We start from the raw sequence: 17,190 nt of genomic DNA on the forward strand, positions 1-17,190 counted from the left end.
GAGTAGGGTGAGCTGCTGGCTATCAAAGAGCTTACAATGTACGCTTGCTCCCACCCTCTCCTCCCCATCACTCTCTCTCTCTCTCTCTCTCTGTCTCTGTCTCTCTCATATTCTTAAGAACTTGCTTTACCCTATCTTCAACGCCCATATTTATTTGTGTGCTTCTTTATTATCTGTCTGCCTGCAGCTGTCTACAGCTCTGCAAGATCGGGAGCTTTGTGTGTTCTGTGCGATGTATCCAGAGTGCCTAGAAGACTGTCTCGGGTATTTTACGCATTCGGTAAATATTGTTAAATGAGGAGACCAGAGGGAGACAAGAAAAATACAACCATCACGTAAGACAAAACAGGACGTGACATACCCTAAAAAGCTGCAGAAGCAGATCTATGTGTTGTGGGACTCGATTTAGGGAATTTGGGGAGCCTGCTACTTAAGAAAAGGATTATAAATTTTAAATTCAAAGGAACACATAAAAATGAATGCTTATTTAGAATGGGGAAAAAAATCTCAACAGTTTACAAATTTGATAAAGCTAATATACTAGACATGTCAGAAAATATGAAAAAACAATATTTTATTAATGATATATTAATTGATTACAGATTAATACCTGAAAATACCTCTATTATACTTTTCCCTATAATTTTTGACTGACTATTCTTTAATAACCTCTTCATATATAGTATTTTTAATACATTGAATAAATGGATAATTCAATATTTGCTCTACCATGGTTAATCAAAATATTTTTTGTTGTTTAGTATTTCGGATGTATAAACATGGGACTTCATACACACATACGCTACAGGTTTGTGTCTTACTAGCACAAGGATTTTAATTTTATGCTGCATTTTCAAGTATATACTATATAGGAGAGAATTTCCCATTTGTCAAACTATTATTGAGAACTGAATTATCTGAATACTGAATTGTATACAATTTTATACATTGGGTGAGTGAAAGAATTTTCCATAAACTAGCTTCTGACTTTGTACATTTCAAATCTTGTTTCTCTTCTAGCACCCACACCCTTCTCATGCTGGGTGCAAAAAGAGCACAGTCATTTCGTTTCGTCACCTGGCCCTGCACCTTTGCATCATGATGCTGGGTGAACCAACACAGTAGGTAATAGGGATATTCCGCTATTCCTTGTCAGGATGACTGGCGGCAACTGTACACAGAAATATCTATGAACCACACAAACATGGTCCATTATGCTCAGATGAAATATATCTCCACCTCAATTGCCTCTTACCTGGATCCCAGGAATGCTCTTGGGCACTCTAGGTTCACCCAACAGGAGGGCGAGTGTTGGAGGGGACATCGGAGTTGAAAGAAATAACACAATTAACCTATTGCAATTAAACCATGTTACTTATGTAAAATTTACAAAATCACATAATTGTGTGATCATGTTGCTAAAGTTCCTCCTGGGATCTTGTAAGGGGCCCATGCAAACGAGGGGCCCTGAAGTTAGGCTTTGTTAGCTCCACAATAAATCTGTCTGGGTAGGCCAAGGGTGTAGAGATTGCTTATAATGTAAAGGATGGACAGGATTGTAACTGACTGCAGTAGTAGAGAAGGATAATTTAGAGGGCAGAACCAGCATACACACAGAGGTCAGAGTCTGCAGGGCATTTGTAGGCAATGGCAAATAGTCTTGTTTGGCCACATGGCAAAGAATGAGTACAAGATGTAATCAAAGGTAGGTTGGAGAAACCAACGAAGTCCTTGAATATCACAACAAGAAATGGGAGGTTAAAATGCACGTGTCAGATGCCCTCACTTCCGCTCTGTGAATCAGGAGCCTTTATTTGGATAGATTAATTCAGGCATCTTTGTTTGTGTTTGTTAATGTTTGTTCCTTTTCTAGAGTGTATGCCTTGCAAAGACCAGGACCTTGGCTTCTGCTGAACCTTTCCTGTAACCTGTCATTGTTCTTTTCTTTAATCTTTTGAATTTATTCTCACCTAACATGACCACTTCTGAATTTCTTCTACAAGCATTGCTGAACAATCTGGTGAGTTTTCTCCCTTTGTTGCTTGTTATTGTTCTTCATATAACAACTAGGACCTAGTGCATGCCTAAGACGTGTCATTAACTGACTTTAAATGACATAAGTAGGGGCCGGCCCCATGGGCGAGTGGTTAAGTTTGCGGGCTCTGCTTCGGCGGCCCAGGGTTTCGCCGGTTCGGATCCTGGGTGCAGACATGGCACCGCTCATCAGGCCATGCTGAGGCGGGATCTCACATGCCACAACCAGAAGGACCCACAACTAAAAATACACAACTATGTACCGGGGGGGCTTTGGGGAGAAAAAAGGAAAAATAAAATCCTTAAATAGCTTAAGTAAATTGAGATCGTGGAGTAGTTTAAACAATATGAAAAACTGTAGATTTGTATATATCAACTGGATCAAATGTGAAAACTTTGATAGAAGAGAAAGTATGTACCCTCAGGAATGCAGCAACAGCATAGTTAGAGTTGAAGGCATAACCATCTTCAGAGGAAAGTATAATTCCCTGTAAAAGTGGGTTAAGAGCCCCCTCACTTGTTTTTGTCACAGGGCCCTCCAGTGTAAGCAGCTTTCCAAATACTAAAAGATATTTTGTCGTGTACGTGCTCATTCCGATCTGCTGTGTAGCTGGTGACTATGCTGTGAATCCCCTGCATTTGTCCCATTTTGTGTTGAACAGGCGTGGTTTTTGTAATCCAAAATGAAAGAAAAATGATGCTGTTAGTCAGCTTGAACTTCTTTGCTCCTTTTATGGCAATACTGGGAGTCGCTTTCCTAATGGAGTGATATTTAAGACCAAAGAATTTGGACAGCTACAATTCCCCTAACATTTTACTTGGCTTCCCTTGTGTGGTTTTCCCATCACGGTGGGTGAAAGCATGTCACAGCTGCTGCATGCATCAGAGGCCAGGCACCAAACCTGGTCAGGCACTCCTGTAGCGAAAGTGATCTCTTCTCGGTACTTTGCCATAAATTGTGCCGCTATTGGTATCATTACCAGTTTTTTTTATGGGTCTCCAGATTTCAGTGCAGTGGAGTTTGTTAGGCATCAGTTGAAAAGCCCTATCTAACACCCATAATATCCAGACAAAAAGGAAAACCTAGTTGTCTCCAAAAACAAATGATGTACTGCTTTCACTCATCTTTTTTTATTGAAGTATTGACAGGATTAGTAGGAAGAGAATACTGGGAAGGCATTTAAATTATCTGCGAGAGAGCCCAGGCACACCAGGAGAGGTACTCATGTGCTTCCACGAGGGGTCAAGCCTCCTGACAGACACACCCATGAGACTGCAGGTCCGTGTTTGCCTTTTAGCTCCTCAGTGTCCCCACCCCTTCTTTTTGTCTGTATCTCCCAATCCACATCTTCCTTTCTGCCAACCTCTTTAGATGAAAAGCATTGAAGAGATGCCATTCCCCTTGCTTCCATGCACTTACCCACAGAGAATGTGACACTGCAAGAGAAGTGTCAAGTAAACAAAACTGAAGTAGAAATTAAGTCCAGAAGACTTCAGAACTTAGTTTCTCTGGACTTTAGTTTCCTTATTGGCCGCATAAATCATGGAGCTATCTCTTTGTCCATCTGGAATGGGACTTTGCTGTGGTTTGTCCAGCATGCTGACGTAGCTGATGAGGAGAGCCTGGACTCTGAGGTGGAGCCTCTGCCTGGGAGTTCCACAGTACTAGAGCCACCTTAGAAGGCAGCTTTCCTGACCCCCAGTCTCTGCACCGTGTCTCTGGAGGACATATCCATACTGTAACATCAAATCCATTCAACCAGGTTGAAGTACGAGATAACCAGAAGGCATTCTTCTGGGTGTTGACTAACTACAAAGTCTGTTATTAAGGAAATTTACTATAGGAAACCAAGATGCAGCCTATGCATACTATTAATAGTATTCAGATACTATTAATAGTGGTTACCTGGCAGAATGTATCTCCTTCTATTTCTTTATCTCTTTTTAATTTTGTACAAATGTTAACCATTTGCAATTCATTTTCATCATCAAAGTGAAATATTTACCAATTTAGGCATATCTCGATAGCATTTTTTCCCCCTGTTCATATTTATCTTGTTATTCTGAGTGTCAGTAGCTTGGGAAGAAGACTGTGTTTTCTTTCTTCAAACTGTCTAAGTGTTTTGGTGATTTGATAATTCAATAGCACAGAAGTGATCCCTTAGAACAAAGGAAAATTGAAACTTTAAAAAGCCAGTTTTATCCCTCTTTGTACATAAACAGTTTGTCATGTTAACTCCAATTCTTTTCTCTATCCTTCCTCTTTGGCTTTGTAACCACTTGTCATTCTGGATACCATTCCTTCCTGAAGATTCTGTGTGAATATAAAACTCTGATTTTCTTCATTTGCGTGTGATACTGTGGATAGACCTGTGCGGGTTCTTCCTCGTTCTTTTCCTTTGTTCACCTCATGCTCATCTCAGCTCACTCATTCTGAAAGCCAATATGGTTTCCAATATGAACTTCCTCCTCATCTTTATGAATGCCCAACTGAATATCTAGTGTCTGATTTCTCAGATATATCAAGACAACTCAGATTAAAGCGAATTGTTCTAACCCTCAGGGGCTAAAGCCGAGATTTGTGTTTCTTTTCTGAAACAAATCATAGCAGTTGCTAAAACTTCCCTATTGCTCAGTCTTCCCCAAGAAAGAGATATAAAGATGGTTTTAGGCTTCTGTTTTATGCCCCTTCTCGTTTGCTCTACAGGTGTAGTCACTGTGACATTCTCCATGTCCTTGAGTCCATCCTTCCATTTCCTCTGTCGACCCATGTGCCTTCCCCTCGCATTGCCCTTCCAGCCTCTCCATGCTTGAGGCCTCATAGTTCCTACAGATGCCTTGTCAACACTTTAACTGGGACCTCCCTAGAGCTCTCCAGGTGTCAATCGCCCTAGAATGAAATAGCATCAACGCTGATGACTAGCTGGTCTTCCAGTTTTGCTCAGGAGAATCATCAACCATCTTTGAATAGCTCCCTGCTCTTCCTCACTGTACGATTTAGAACATGTGCCTTTGTGATGTTTGATGTGGGCTCAGGTTTAAAGCCATTGTTTTGTCTGCCCACTGCAGCATCATATGGATGATTCTTCTGCATCTTGGTTTCAATTTCTGTAACTGCCTGTCTTTCTAAGACATCTGACAAAACCCAGCAAACAATTTTGTGTATAATACATAATCTGTCATTTAAGCAAACTCCATCCCAAACACGTCCTCTAAATGTGAAAAAAAATCCATCCTGGTGTGTGTGTGTGTGATTTTATAACAAAGAGACAGAAACTTACATTTATATAGACAACAACTTCAATTTGTGTTGGCCTTTATATTTTGTGTGATTCATTGATGTACCAAAGTGAGCTTTGTAACTAATTGCTGCCTCTTTCAAAATTATTTTCCCCAAACTGGATTACGTGACCATCCTCTGGGCTCCCTTAGTGACATTTAGGTGGGACATTGGACCAGTAATTGTACCTCTCTGAATTCTAGTTCTATCACCATTGAAATGGTGATTACTTGAGAATTGGAAGATGCACCATCATTCGCAGCTCCCTGGGAACTAACTCCGATGCTAGTTGGCTCAAAACCTGGAAGAACCAAATGAGTTTAACCATCTTCTTAAAGAGAAGAACAGTGATTGTTTGTGTAGGTTTTTCTTTTTTTTTAAAGATTGGCATCTGAGCTAACAACTGTTGCCAATCTTATTTTTTTTGTCCTTTTTGTTATTCTTCTCCCGAAAGCCCCCCAGTACATAGTTGTAGATTTTAGTTGTGAGTGCCTCTGGTTGTGCTATGTGGGACGCCACCTCAGCGTGGCCTGATGAGCGGTGCCATGTCTGTGCCCAGGATCTGAACTGGTGAAACCCAGGGCCGCTGAAGCGGAGAGCACGAACTTAACCACTCAGCCACGGGGCCGGCCCCAGCGTAGGTTTTTCTTGAGTGTAACATAAACTCTGAATATATATGGGCAGTACTCCAGGAAGAATTGAGGTTTCCTGATGTGGCAGAGTCCTTGTTAGCTACACGCGTGATCAGGAAATCTCCTGCTTTGAGGGGTACTGCTTCTCTTCAGCTATCTCTTTGGCTTCCATTAAGTTTCTGTGTGTCCAGCTAAGTACAGTGGGACTCGAGCCAGCCCACAGTGTGCGTGTTCATTGGTATGGGTTCTTCAATAGTCCACACACAACTTCCCTGGAACACTGCGCTGGTTTCTACCTTTCTGTGTACTGAAATGTTCCTTGTCCCCACATGTCCATCTCCAAAAGATAAACTCAGAGTAAGCACCATAATGTCAGGAAGACAATGACTACTCATTTTAACATCATCCACCTGATGTGTAGTTTCTGATGCATAGTGGGGCCTCAAATATTTAACTGTATGGAAAAACTTTGATGCAGTTGTGTAAGACTTTGTGCTTTAAAGTACACAACTTTTCTTATTTTATTTGAGCTCTGCAGCTAGTGGGATTTTTTGTTTTTAAAGATTTTATTTTTTCCTTTTTCTCACCAAAGCCCCCCGGTACATAGTTGTATCTTCTTCGTTGTGGGTCCTTCTAGTTGTGGCATGTGGGACGCTGCCTCAGTGTGGTCTGATGAGCAGTGCCATGTCCGCGCCCAGGATTCGAACCAACCAAATACTGGGCCGCCTGCAGTGGAGCGCACGAACTTAACCACTCGGCCACGGGGCCAGCCCCCTGCAGCTAGTGGCCTTTAAACTCTGCTTCCAAGGATAGCACTATGCCTTGAGCTGAACTGAGGGCTCTTGCCTCTAAAATCTGTTACTGGATCTTTTCTCAATTAGCTGAAAAATACCAATGAATAGTCTTTTTCCCCATTTTTGAACTCCCTTCCCACGTAATCATTTTTTTCTTAAAAGCTTTGATTTCTATAGTAAGGCTATATGTGGTTTAGCAAAGAATTATGTTTTACTATTTTCATTTACATATTATTCCAAGAAAATTAACTTGACTTTCAGGAATTCAGCTTTTTGAACAGATAACACTGCTCAAGGACATGTATGTATGTGGATTACTCTGCTGAAAAATCAAGTGCTGTTGCCTCCTTTTTCTTGGGGGGAGGGGCTTTCCTGCTTGAAAATTACATCCAGGACAGTGCATGTCCTACGTGTGTCTTAATTTATTTTAGCCTCTCAGTTCTGTGCTGTGTTGTTATCACCAGGTTTTAAATGATGAGACTTGTGTGACCAGGCAGCCCAACGTCACAGAGCCGGGAAAGATGAAGCTCAGTCTATTTGACTTCAAAACCCACGGTGCTGTCCACTGTACCAACACAGAATAGTTCTTGGAGTTAGCGTCTGATCTTTACTGTCAGCTTATAAGCTCCTTCAGGGCAGAGTTGTTTTATTTACTACCCCGCCCCGCCCCCAACAGGAGGTTCCACAAAACCAGATATGGCGTCTCCCTCTCGCTTCAGTCAGCCTTGCTTACAAGGTGCACCTTGTACTCTATCACATATACCCAAGGATTTGCCCACATCCTCTTGAGGACTTCTCATTACCTGCCTCCTGTCGTGCTCAGGGATGTAGCTTTCCTCGTCTTTGAGTTGTAGCTCAATCTCTTCCTGAAAGTCATCTTCAAATGGGGCTTGGCAATTTAAAAAGTAAATTTTAAATAAATTTTAAATTGCCAAGAGAAGGGTTGTTTAAGACTGTCTGAGATAATAGTTCATATTTAAAGATGCTCATTATTAATTACAATATGAAATGATTTGTACTTGTTATTAGCACATTAAGACAGCCAAAGAAAAATTAGAAGGTGACTCAACAAGAGACATTCAAGAGTGGAATAGGGGCCGGCCCGGTGGCGCAGCAGTTAAGTTAGCACGTTCCGCTTCTCGGCGGCCCGAGGTTTGCTGGTTCGGATCCCGGGTGCGGACATGGCACTGCTTGGCAGCCATGCTGTGGTAGGCATCCCATGTATAAACTAGAGGAAGATGGGCACGGATGTTAGCTCAGAGCCAGGCTTCCTCAGCAAAAAGAGGAGGACTGGCAGTAGTTAGCTGAGGGCTAATCTTCCTCAAAAAAAACAAAACAAAACAAAAAAAAGAGTGGAATAAAGAAGAATAGAAAAGAACAAACCTTATTCCTGATGAATTGAGAGTGTGTTTAAGAAATATCTAGCCGTCTTAAAGTTTCTTTCTTTTTTTGTTAATGTTCCAAATAGTCGATTCACTGGTAGAAAACTGAACTATCTTCTTCTGGGAGACACACTATAATACTATGGCATATTAGGTGACTACATAAACCCAAATACATGTTATTATGAAATTATGTTTTAATTTAATATTCTGTTATTAAAATGGCAGATATTGATGATAAATGAGGAGTCATAGTCATGTCCTTAAAGTTGAAGGAAAACAATCTAGTGTGGTTTCTTTAAGAAAAATATATTTATTATTTAAGAAAAATAACACATATTCTATATATATTCATATGTATGTATATGACTCAGCTGAAAAAAACGATGTAAAATTGTCAGTCACTGAAATATCCGTTTCTGTGCCTCTGAATCAACTTATTTCTTGACCTTGATGTCCCGTGCTGGTTTTTATTTATTTTTTTGTTTTGTTTTGTTTCTTTCTGTCCATGAGATTATTGACATGTCATATACTGGTCTAGGTTAAATGCTTGGAAACACCAGAGTTTCATGGAGTTTGCCCCATTCTCTCATTAATTTTAAAGACAATGAGTTGCTTCTGACGAGACCGACTGCGTTTAGATGGACTCCACGTTAGCTGTGATTCAGGGGCCCAACTTGAGAGGCACTCAGTCTTCAGGTCACCTGGAGCAGGGAAAGGACTGTTGGTGGGGGACGGGGACTCTGTGTCTCAAGAATTTAGGGTATTTTCTTTTCCTTCTACTCTTCTTAATTTTCTCTTTCACTATTTCTTTCAGAGAACAATTGCCAACCATACAAGTATTGTTCTGTTACTTGCTTAAGAAATTGTTTTCATGGAGGTGGAGAAGGTGGGAATAATGTAGTGAAGTGTCCATTAATAAGAAAGAAATGAGGGAATGTGAACTTAGACTTTATAATACCTTTTGGTGTAGTGTTTCCTCCTAAGTAGCATGTTAATTTCTTATTGTGAAAGAAGTTATTTTATAAAAAGCAACTTTTGTCTGAACAAGTATGAGAACTATTAGCAATTCTATGTTTTGTGCAAGAATGTTGGAGCACATATAAAAATTAGATTTGTAAATAACTTCAAAATGGATTCACTTTTTATAACGGTAGCATATAAAATGAGGCAAGAAAAATGTTCTTTTAAACTGCAATAGCTTGAGAGAGTTGGGGAGTTATTTTCAGAATAGTGATGAATGGGAAATTGGATTTCCACTGTTTACCACTTTTTTCCCAAAAGCACACAAATAAAAAGTTAATTTTTATATGAGAGCAATGTTTAAAGCACAAACATATTTTTTTTCAGAGTTTCCTCTATAGTGGCCAATTTTGTATGAAACAAATTATTTTAGGCCTAATTGCAGGCAGAGTAGTTAGGCTGCCAGCTCTGCTAAGGTTGAATTTCATTTGAACTTTCTAATAGTATGATCTTTTTTCAGAATTTAATAACTGACTCAAATATTTAATAGTGGAAGCTTTCATTAAATTAAAAAGAAATCACGATATATTTTTAGAAGAACTAACTTATTTTCCTTATCAGTTTTATCCACTTGAGGAGAAAAGGAAGAGAATGGAACCAATCTCTTTGTGTACTTAAAAAGACATTAATGCTATAACCCCAGCAAATAATTTATTTCAGTATATATCATCATTCAAAGGATTTGGGAGGCAGCAAATGGCAGCAATAACTATGCTGCTAGGTCTACTGAATAGCAAATTGCACTGGCTGTGTGAACCTCTTTACTTGTCTGCCTGATAATCATTCTTTTTAATACTCAAATATATTTTCTAGATCAGTTTTAGATTGCACACTGTCAGGTTTTGCATGGCCTAACAGTTTTTGGTTAAGTACAATGACTTGTTTTGAAATGCAAGTGGGGAAAGATAAGAGTTGAAAGATTTTGTTTCCATGCGTCATTCTATAAATAGAGGGCAAAAGATCATTAACTGAGTTAATTTACAAGCATCCTTAGAAATAGAATGTTTTTACATAAAAGCATGCTGTAAACCTTTTTAATTAAATTGCATTGTACCATGCACTCTCTTCCCCCTGGGGTTCTCTTGACCTCTCACCTCTTATTTTGTCCTGCAGGCACTCCTCTGCTGGTGAGGAGAAGCAGTGACCCAGCGCCAGGCCCACCTGCTGACGCCCAGCCAAGCGCTTCGCAGCCCAGTGGCCAGAGTCTGAAGCCTGCGATTCCAGTAGGTATCCTGCCGTTCACACAGCTAATGAAAGATCAAAGGGCCTTACCCATAGACTAACTGGAACTTTGCGGGCTTAAGTAAGTTGATAATTAGAGATCTTTTGATAGACTGCGTAGTGTAAGTTATAATAGTAGCTGGTACAAGCTATTACTAGGATACCGTTACAGCGATCGCTATTATTTATATAGCACTGATTATGTGTGTAGCTTTACATTATCTAAACTTCCTCGTCACACTAAGAACAAGTTTTTGTCTCCATTTTACTGATAATGAAATTGAGGCACAGGGAGGTTTAGTAATTTGTCAAAGATCACAGCCAGTAAGTGGCAGAGCCAAGAATTATACCAGGTCATTGGGCTCCGGAGTCGGGGCTCTTAAGCAGTGCTTAAGCTGTTGGATTTCCTTCCTCCTCCTGCTTCCGCATGCCCAAGGATGCAGTTTCTACGTTTGGGTGTGTTAATGCAGTGCTTTCTGAAGTCATGCCATGGGAAATGGTGATATAGTTTCAAGCTGCCAATATCATAGACCCGTGGTGCCAGTGTTAGGTTTCTAGAACTCAGCGTTCAAATTAAAGGAAAATGAAATTAGATACCCAAAGAGCTCCTAACCAGATGTACCTATTGCTACTCTGCTTATAATGGCAGGTTCAGTGGAGAATCGTTTCCTGTAGAGACAACGTCCTCCTTCCCTGTGGGACCATGGGATCTTTCTGTTAAATCTTAAGTTGCTTTGAATAGCTGCATTTGTGGTTTCTCCTTTGAAATAGCCTGAGAGGTAGATTTTGGTTGATGGCTACATATCATTGCAATAGGTGATCTTCAATCATGAAACATATTACAAAGTTTCCTAAAGGGCCAGCTCCATGGTGTAGTGGTTAAGTTTGTGTGCTCTGCTTTGGCAGCCTGGGGTTTGCAGGTTCAGATCCTGGGCAAGAGCATAGCAGGGCTCTTCAAGTCGCACTGTGGTGGCCTCCCACATAAAATAGAGGAAGACTGGCACAGATGTCAGCTCAGGGCCAATCTGCCTCAAAAAAAAAAAAGAAAAGAAAAGAAAAAAGTTTCCTAAAAGCAAGGCTCTTCCCCATTTTAAATCTCACTGCCTGCAGTGCCTTTAGAAAACATTTTCTTAATACATGGATGCTGAATAAGTTTAACAGATTCTGCCAGTATGGTATAAAATATTCTCATCAAGAACCAATGCCGATGTGTGTGAAGTGGGAGTCACCTGACCAAATCATTGGGTATTTACTAATAGGTTTATGGCAATTTCTGGCATATTTCTTTTCGTAAACAAAGAAGTAAGTGTCCTGAAAGTATTTTAGATGTAATGTTTTCTCACTCTCCATCCTTTTAAAAAAACATATTTAATGGAACATTAATAAAAACCAGGTGTATATATTCTACTTTAATGATGTGGACAAACAGAGCCGGTGTGAGACATGATGTGTGTGTGTGTCGTGTGTTGCACACACACTAATAGAGACCATGTTAAGCCTGAATATATTGGATTGGAGGAAGAGAACAACTATATAAATGAGAGAAGAATTATATAAAAGAGAAAAACTAGAATTTACTGCTTATTTTTACGATGTCAGCATACCCTAAAATGAGATCGTGTCTGATTAATGGGTTACCATCATTTACACGCAGAGAAACCGCCAACATTTAGTTCCATGTTTCTGTCACTTAGCTCTGCATTTAGACCAACTGAAAACACATCAGCGTCGCTTCCCCTGGAGGAGACCAGGGCTGCAATCTTTCTGATAGATGCCATATCCTTGTCGGAATATGATGTCTGCGAATTCCAAGTTGGGGAGATATAGTATTACTAGCAAAGAGGCAAATCCTAATTCATGAGGAAATGCAGGTACCCCAATTCCTTTTACCTAACCCCGTGCAAGTTTTCAGACATGGGTCGAGTCCCTCTGTATGAACAGTAGAAAGGAAAACACATATTTTCTCCTTTCCTCGCAGTGTTCTCTGTGGATGGTGAGGTGCAGGCCTGAGACCCAAGGAACGGAGTCCGGTCCCTGCCTTGCCACGGAGGAGGAGCACATCCTTGGCTTCTCTTGGTTCAATTTTAAAATAGTCTCCATGTAAACCGTAAGCCTTAACATTCCAAGATCCAGACATTGTGCCTCATTTATCTTTCTATCTCCAGTGCCACGTACATGGAAGGTGCCCAGTGCGTGTGTGTTGGACTTAGGAATGCAAGACACATATTAGTCAGGGAAAAGTCCCAGAAGTTCTCAGCCATCACCCAGCTTTTCTAACTCAGCCATTCTCTCTGCTCCCCAGAAGAATCTACCAGGTAAAGGTTTATCTGCTGTAAGGTCTGGTTCACCCCAGGCAAGAGAAAGATAGTTTAACTGCCCTATTGTGAAGGGTAAGCAAAGTTAGTAAGTGAAGACATTTAGATGTGTCTATTTTTACCTACAAGAAAAACACATTTGTGTGTATGTGTCTATTATAACTCTATTCATTTATCCCTGTGTGCTTTAGTTCATGGATTATTTAGACCCACATTGTCCAATATAATAGCCACTGGCCACATGTGGCTGTTGAGCACTAGAAATATATTTTAAGTGTAACGTGCACACTGGATTTGAAAGACTGAAATATGAGAAAGAGTAATGAAAATGAAAAAAAGATCTCACTAGTAATTTTTATATTGATCACCTGTTGAAATGATACTTTGGTTGAATAAAATATGTTGTTAAAATTATTTTCACCTGTTTCTTTTCACTTTGTTTTTTAAAAACATGGCTACTAGAAAATTTAAAATTACATCTGGGGTCCACATTCTATTTCTATTGGACAGAGCAGCTCTAGACAGAAGCAAAATTGGATATAGCATTAATGAAATGGTTTTGAGACCTTTGGGAGAAGTTCTTTGAGCTCCACATCATCTCTGGGGTAACAATATGATTAGGGTAGCCTGGGGCAGTCCTGGTTCATGCCTGTTGTTCTGACATAATTATTAATAGTGTCCCCACTAACTCTCAGAGGTGTCCATGTATGGATGATAAATTACGTGACACCCTACGTATAGCCCCATAGTCACTTTTGTTGTTTGCTCAGTGATAAGAGGAGCAGCCTTTCAAGAGACCAGGGGAACATAACCACTACTCACGTTGGAGCACATTGCAGAGAGGGTTCTTTGTGGCCAGGCCTGAGCCCAGGGAGTATGGAATCGGAGACTGTAGATCCTTTTCCATCTCTCAGATTTCATAATTCTGCTTGATGTTTCCTTCACAACTTCGTCAGCACCATACTTGATTCCTATGATTTAATAAGTGATGATGAATATGGGGAGTGTGTGATAATGTAGCCATGTAGCAACTAATATGAAAAATAATTGCTTAAAAAGCTCTGTTCAATTGCATTTCATTTCAATATCCGAGGGAAAAAAAAACAATCAAAATTTCCATCTCTGAAACAGTGTTCACATGTGAGTAATTCACAGATGGCAGAGCCCCAAGTGGGTTATGTTCAATCATTCCCAAGAAATGAAACTTACTTATAACCCACAGCATAAGAAGCTGTAAGGAGGAGTATTTGACACATTTGATTATGTTGAAATATTGCCTTTAAAACCACAGTTGATGACTGTTATTTTTAGTTGCACTTCATTAGGCTTACTTTAGAGGGAAGGGTTGTGTTTGATGCCCAGAGATATGTGTTTTTGAAAAGCTGGGAAAGTTGCACTTGTTTTCTGGCTGGTTAAGTTATTACAAATAGGTTGTTTAAAATGTACACCCTCAGACAAGCTGGAATTTTAAAAAGGATTTAAATTAGAAAAATCAGATTCTCTGCAAGCTTCAAATTCTGGGTATATTGAAAAGCCACCAAATCTCAGTATCTGTTACTTAGAGTGCCACCAGATGCACAGCATGGAAATTTGTTTCCTTTCTTCCTCTTTTCATAAACCTGTCCAGTTAATCAGAATAGCATAATTACGAATGTGCAAAAAGTAGGGACTGTTTATCTTTCAAGGCAATAGAAAATCCAGTTCTACTGACTGCTTTTGAATTAAAGAAAGAGAAATCTGGGGTCAAGAGATTGCAGTGAGAGTCTGCTCATGAGAAGTCTTACCTTCCTTGGCTGATTGTAACCTGGTGTTCTTGGCTTAAGGGCATGCCATAAACCCAGGTTCTTGAAATTGATGTTCCTGAATTGAGGATGGAAGAGAACTCTAAAACAGATGGTTTTTTTTTTCCGTTAATATCCGGCTAACCACTAGGGTTGTTTTGTGTTTTAATGACTATTTATAGTTTCACATTTAACCCCTAAAGCAAAATGATCCTGCAGGGCAAGTAAATTAAAAAGTAGACTCCTGAAAATTATAATGCTGTGGTCGTTCCTGGATAGTATACGACTTTGTTTGTTCTAAAACTGTTACGTGTCCTGGATCACCAAAATAAATTAAGAAAATACTGGTCTTTTAAAAGCCCATGTCTATAATATATGCATTTCATTTCAAAAAAATAACATGGCAGACTTTGAGGTTGTTCATTGGGAAGCCCATTGATGAGTTTCAGAAGGTCTGTTAACTCACTGAAGTTTTATGCCCTGGCCTTGTGTGCTCACACGAGTGTGCGTGTGTGTGTGTGTGTGTTCATGAAGGAGACTCGATCACTCTTACCAAATTTTAAAAGGCAAACAAAAGATCAAGAACTACTTGTTTTGGGGTTAGGATGAAATAATGTGGGAAAGCCTCCAATTCTTGGAGTATGATGAATGGCACACATTAAGTAGTAGAGTGGGAATTGCCACTGCCCCCCAAATATGTATTAAATAATTGAGGTTATTTCATCATATTGTCACCTTTTCTATCCAACACATAGTATGTAAATTCAAGATGTTAAGATGAATAGAAGTGTTTGAATGGCTACATTGAGAGGCCAAAAATAGCTCTTTATTCACAGCAGCAAGTTCTTAGCAACAGTAAGAGCGGGGGTAAAGGGCGCAGACTGTAGTGGGAAGACACCCTGGGGAGAGGGGTTTCTGGTAGTCCTGCATGTTCAGTGGGGATGAGAAGTGAAAATTCAACGTTGCATGTTTGGAGTTTTGAGGATTTTTATCAGCAAAGATAGTGGCAGGTTGCTTCTAGTGAGGAAAAAGATTTCCAGTGAATAGAAGCATTCTCTTTGTCTCTTGCATATAATATGATAGGATATTGATTTGAGAAATTTTTCCCTTGTATGTCATATATATTGAAATTATAGTCGATATTGCTCTTGGTTTAAATGTTTTCAACTCCATGAAGGGGATCGTAGAGACATTACAGAGAAATTTAGATAGCTTGGCTTTTAGAATTAGAATCATTGAATTGCCCCTGAAATGTCAGAGGGCTTTTGGTTGTGGGTTGCTGTCAAAATCCAACATGGAAACTTAGCAAAAATTCTGAATGACTAACTCATATTTTTCTATTCATTAGGTATACAATTAAGAAGCTGTAGAAATACTGGAACAAAATAATTGTTGTAGACACTGATGTAAATTGGAAGGAAGGCTCTATCCATTGTCTTCCGAAGAGGAGAGATGGGTACCGCAGAGTGAAGGGAGGGAGAAATAGCATGTCGTATATAATTGCATTATTTAGAGATACTGAAGCCTACAAAAGGGCTTCTTTTTTTTCCCTCCTGACACAGTGATTTAATAATAGTCCTGGTGTTTGTAACTCCAGCTGTTCACGCTGTGCGCTGATAAGACCAGAGCTTGGAGACACATTGCGACGATGGTTTTCATATGGCTTTGTTTTTTAAGAGATAAAGCTGCCATCCAATATTTCATGGGGCCAAATGTTTACTTAGTTTGGCAAGTTTAGGCAGCTTAATTTCTGAAGCGGTTATGTTTGTAAGTCTGGGAGTTCAGGTGGAGAAAATCCAGAAGCCCAATTTATTCTACAACCGTTTTTCACCAAATCTTTCAGAAGTTGGTGAAACAAATCTGGATTGCCTGAATGTCTGTCCAATGACCGATCAAGGGACCTGGGAAATGTGACCTCTGTTCAGGTGTGTGCTCCCAGTCATTCTTCTTGGGTCTAGTCCAGAACTGAAAGGCTAAAAGAAGCATCGCTATTCAGAGGTCAGTTTCAAGACATTAAAGGGGCAACCATGACATGTCATCTTGGCTGTTCAGACTGATCTGCACGTGATGAAAATGGAATGGGTTTTGCTTTCATGTCAGCATAAATTGATTAATCCCTTAGATGCCCAAGACCTCTGCCATGTGCCATCTGGAAAGCATAAGACACGGTCCCTGTCCTCAGGAAACTTACAACCCGGTTATCAAGACCAGACCTAAAGCCATTAGACAGCCCAGCAGTCTGCGCGTCAATATCAAGGGATCAAATACTCTGTTTTTAACAATCAGAATGAGTGTCCTTGCCTTTAGTCTACACTCCACTCAGCCTCCTGAGCCCTTCAAGGGGATCACCGTGCGCACTCTCTCTCTTAGTTCTTCTCTCACTCAAATATAGCTCTTGTTTATGTGTCTGTTACAAGACTGAGCTCCTCAGAGGCATGGGCCGGTGTATTCATTTTTGTATTCAAGCCCCCGGCCGTGGTGCCTGACAGGTAAATATATGAGGAGATTAAAACTCTTGCTTCTGAGATGAGCAAAGTGAACTCCATTCAACAACTTTTAACTCGTGTAAAGATGTGCATATTTGTGTGTATGTATATTTTATATATTTGTGTATGTGTGATTTAGAATGTGAAAATTGGGAAATTACCTATTTAACATACTGTTTTTCTCCCAAATAGCCTTAGTTTAGAGTTTTCTGCTTTAGGGCAATGTGTTACCTATGTTATCA

At 39.9% G+C, this 17,190-nt stretch overlaps 1 protein-coding gene across 13 annotated transcripts in view; it reads left to right on the forward strand.

The window, feature by feature from the left end:
- PARD3B (par-3 family cell polarity regulator beta) overlaps positions 1 to 17,190 on the forward strand; it is a 921,213-nt gene that overhangs the window by 420,137 nt on the left and 483,886 nt on the right. For 6 of the 13 annotated variants that reach the window (XM_005601746.4, XM_070242147.1, XM_023622594.2 and 3 more), the window contains one exon: positions 10,259 to 10,368. In XM_005601746.4, the coding sequence (XP_005601803.3) occupies positions 10,259 to 10,368 (110 nt within the window). Of the gene's footprint in view, positions 1 to 187; positions 281 to 10,258; positions 10,449 to 17,190 lie in introns of all 13 variants that reach the window. The other 7 variants (XM_023622589.2, XM_023622595.2, XM_070242143.1 and 4 more) reach the window with 2 other exon arrangements.

This window comes from Equus caballus, chromosome 18, assembly GCF_041296265.1.
Source record: "Equus caballus isolate H_3958 breed thoroughbred chromosome 18, TB-T2T, whole genome shotgun sequence".
NCBI classification, from domain to species: Eukaryota; Metazoa; Chordata; class Mammalia; order Perissodactyla; family Equidae; genus Equus; species Equus caballus.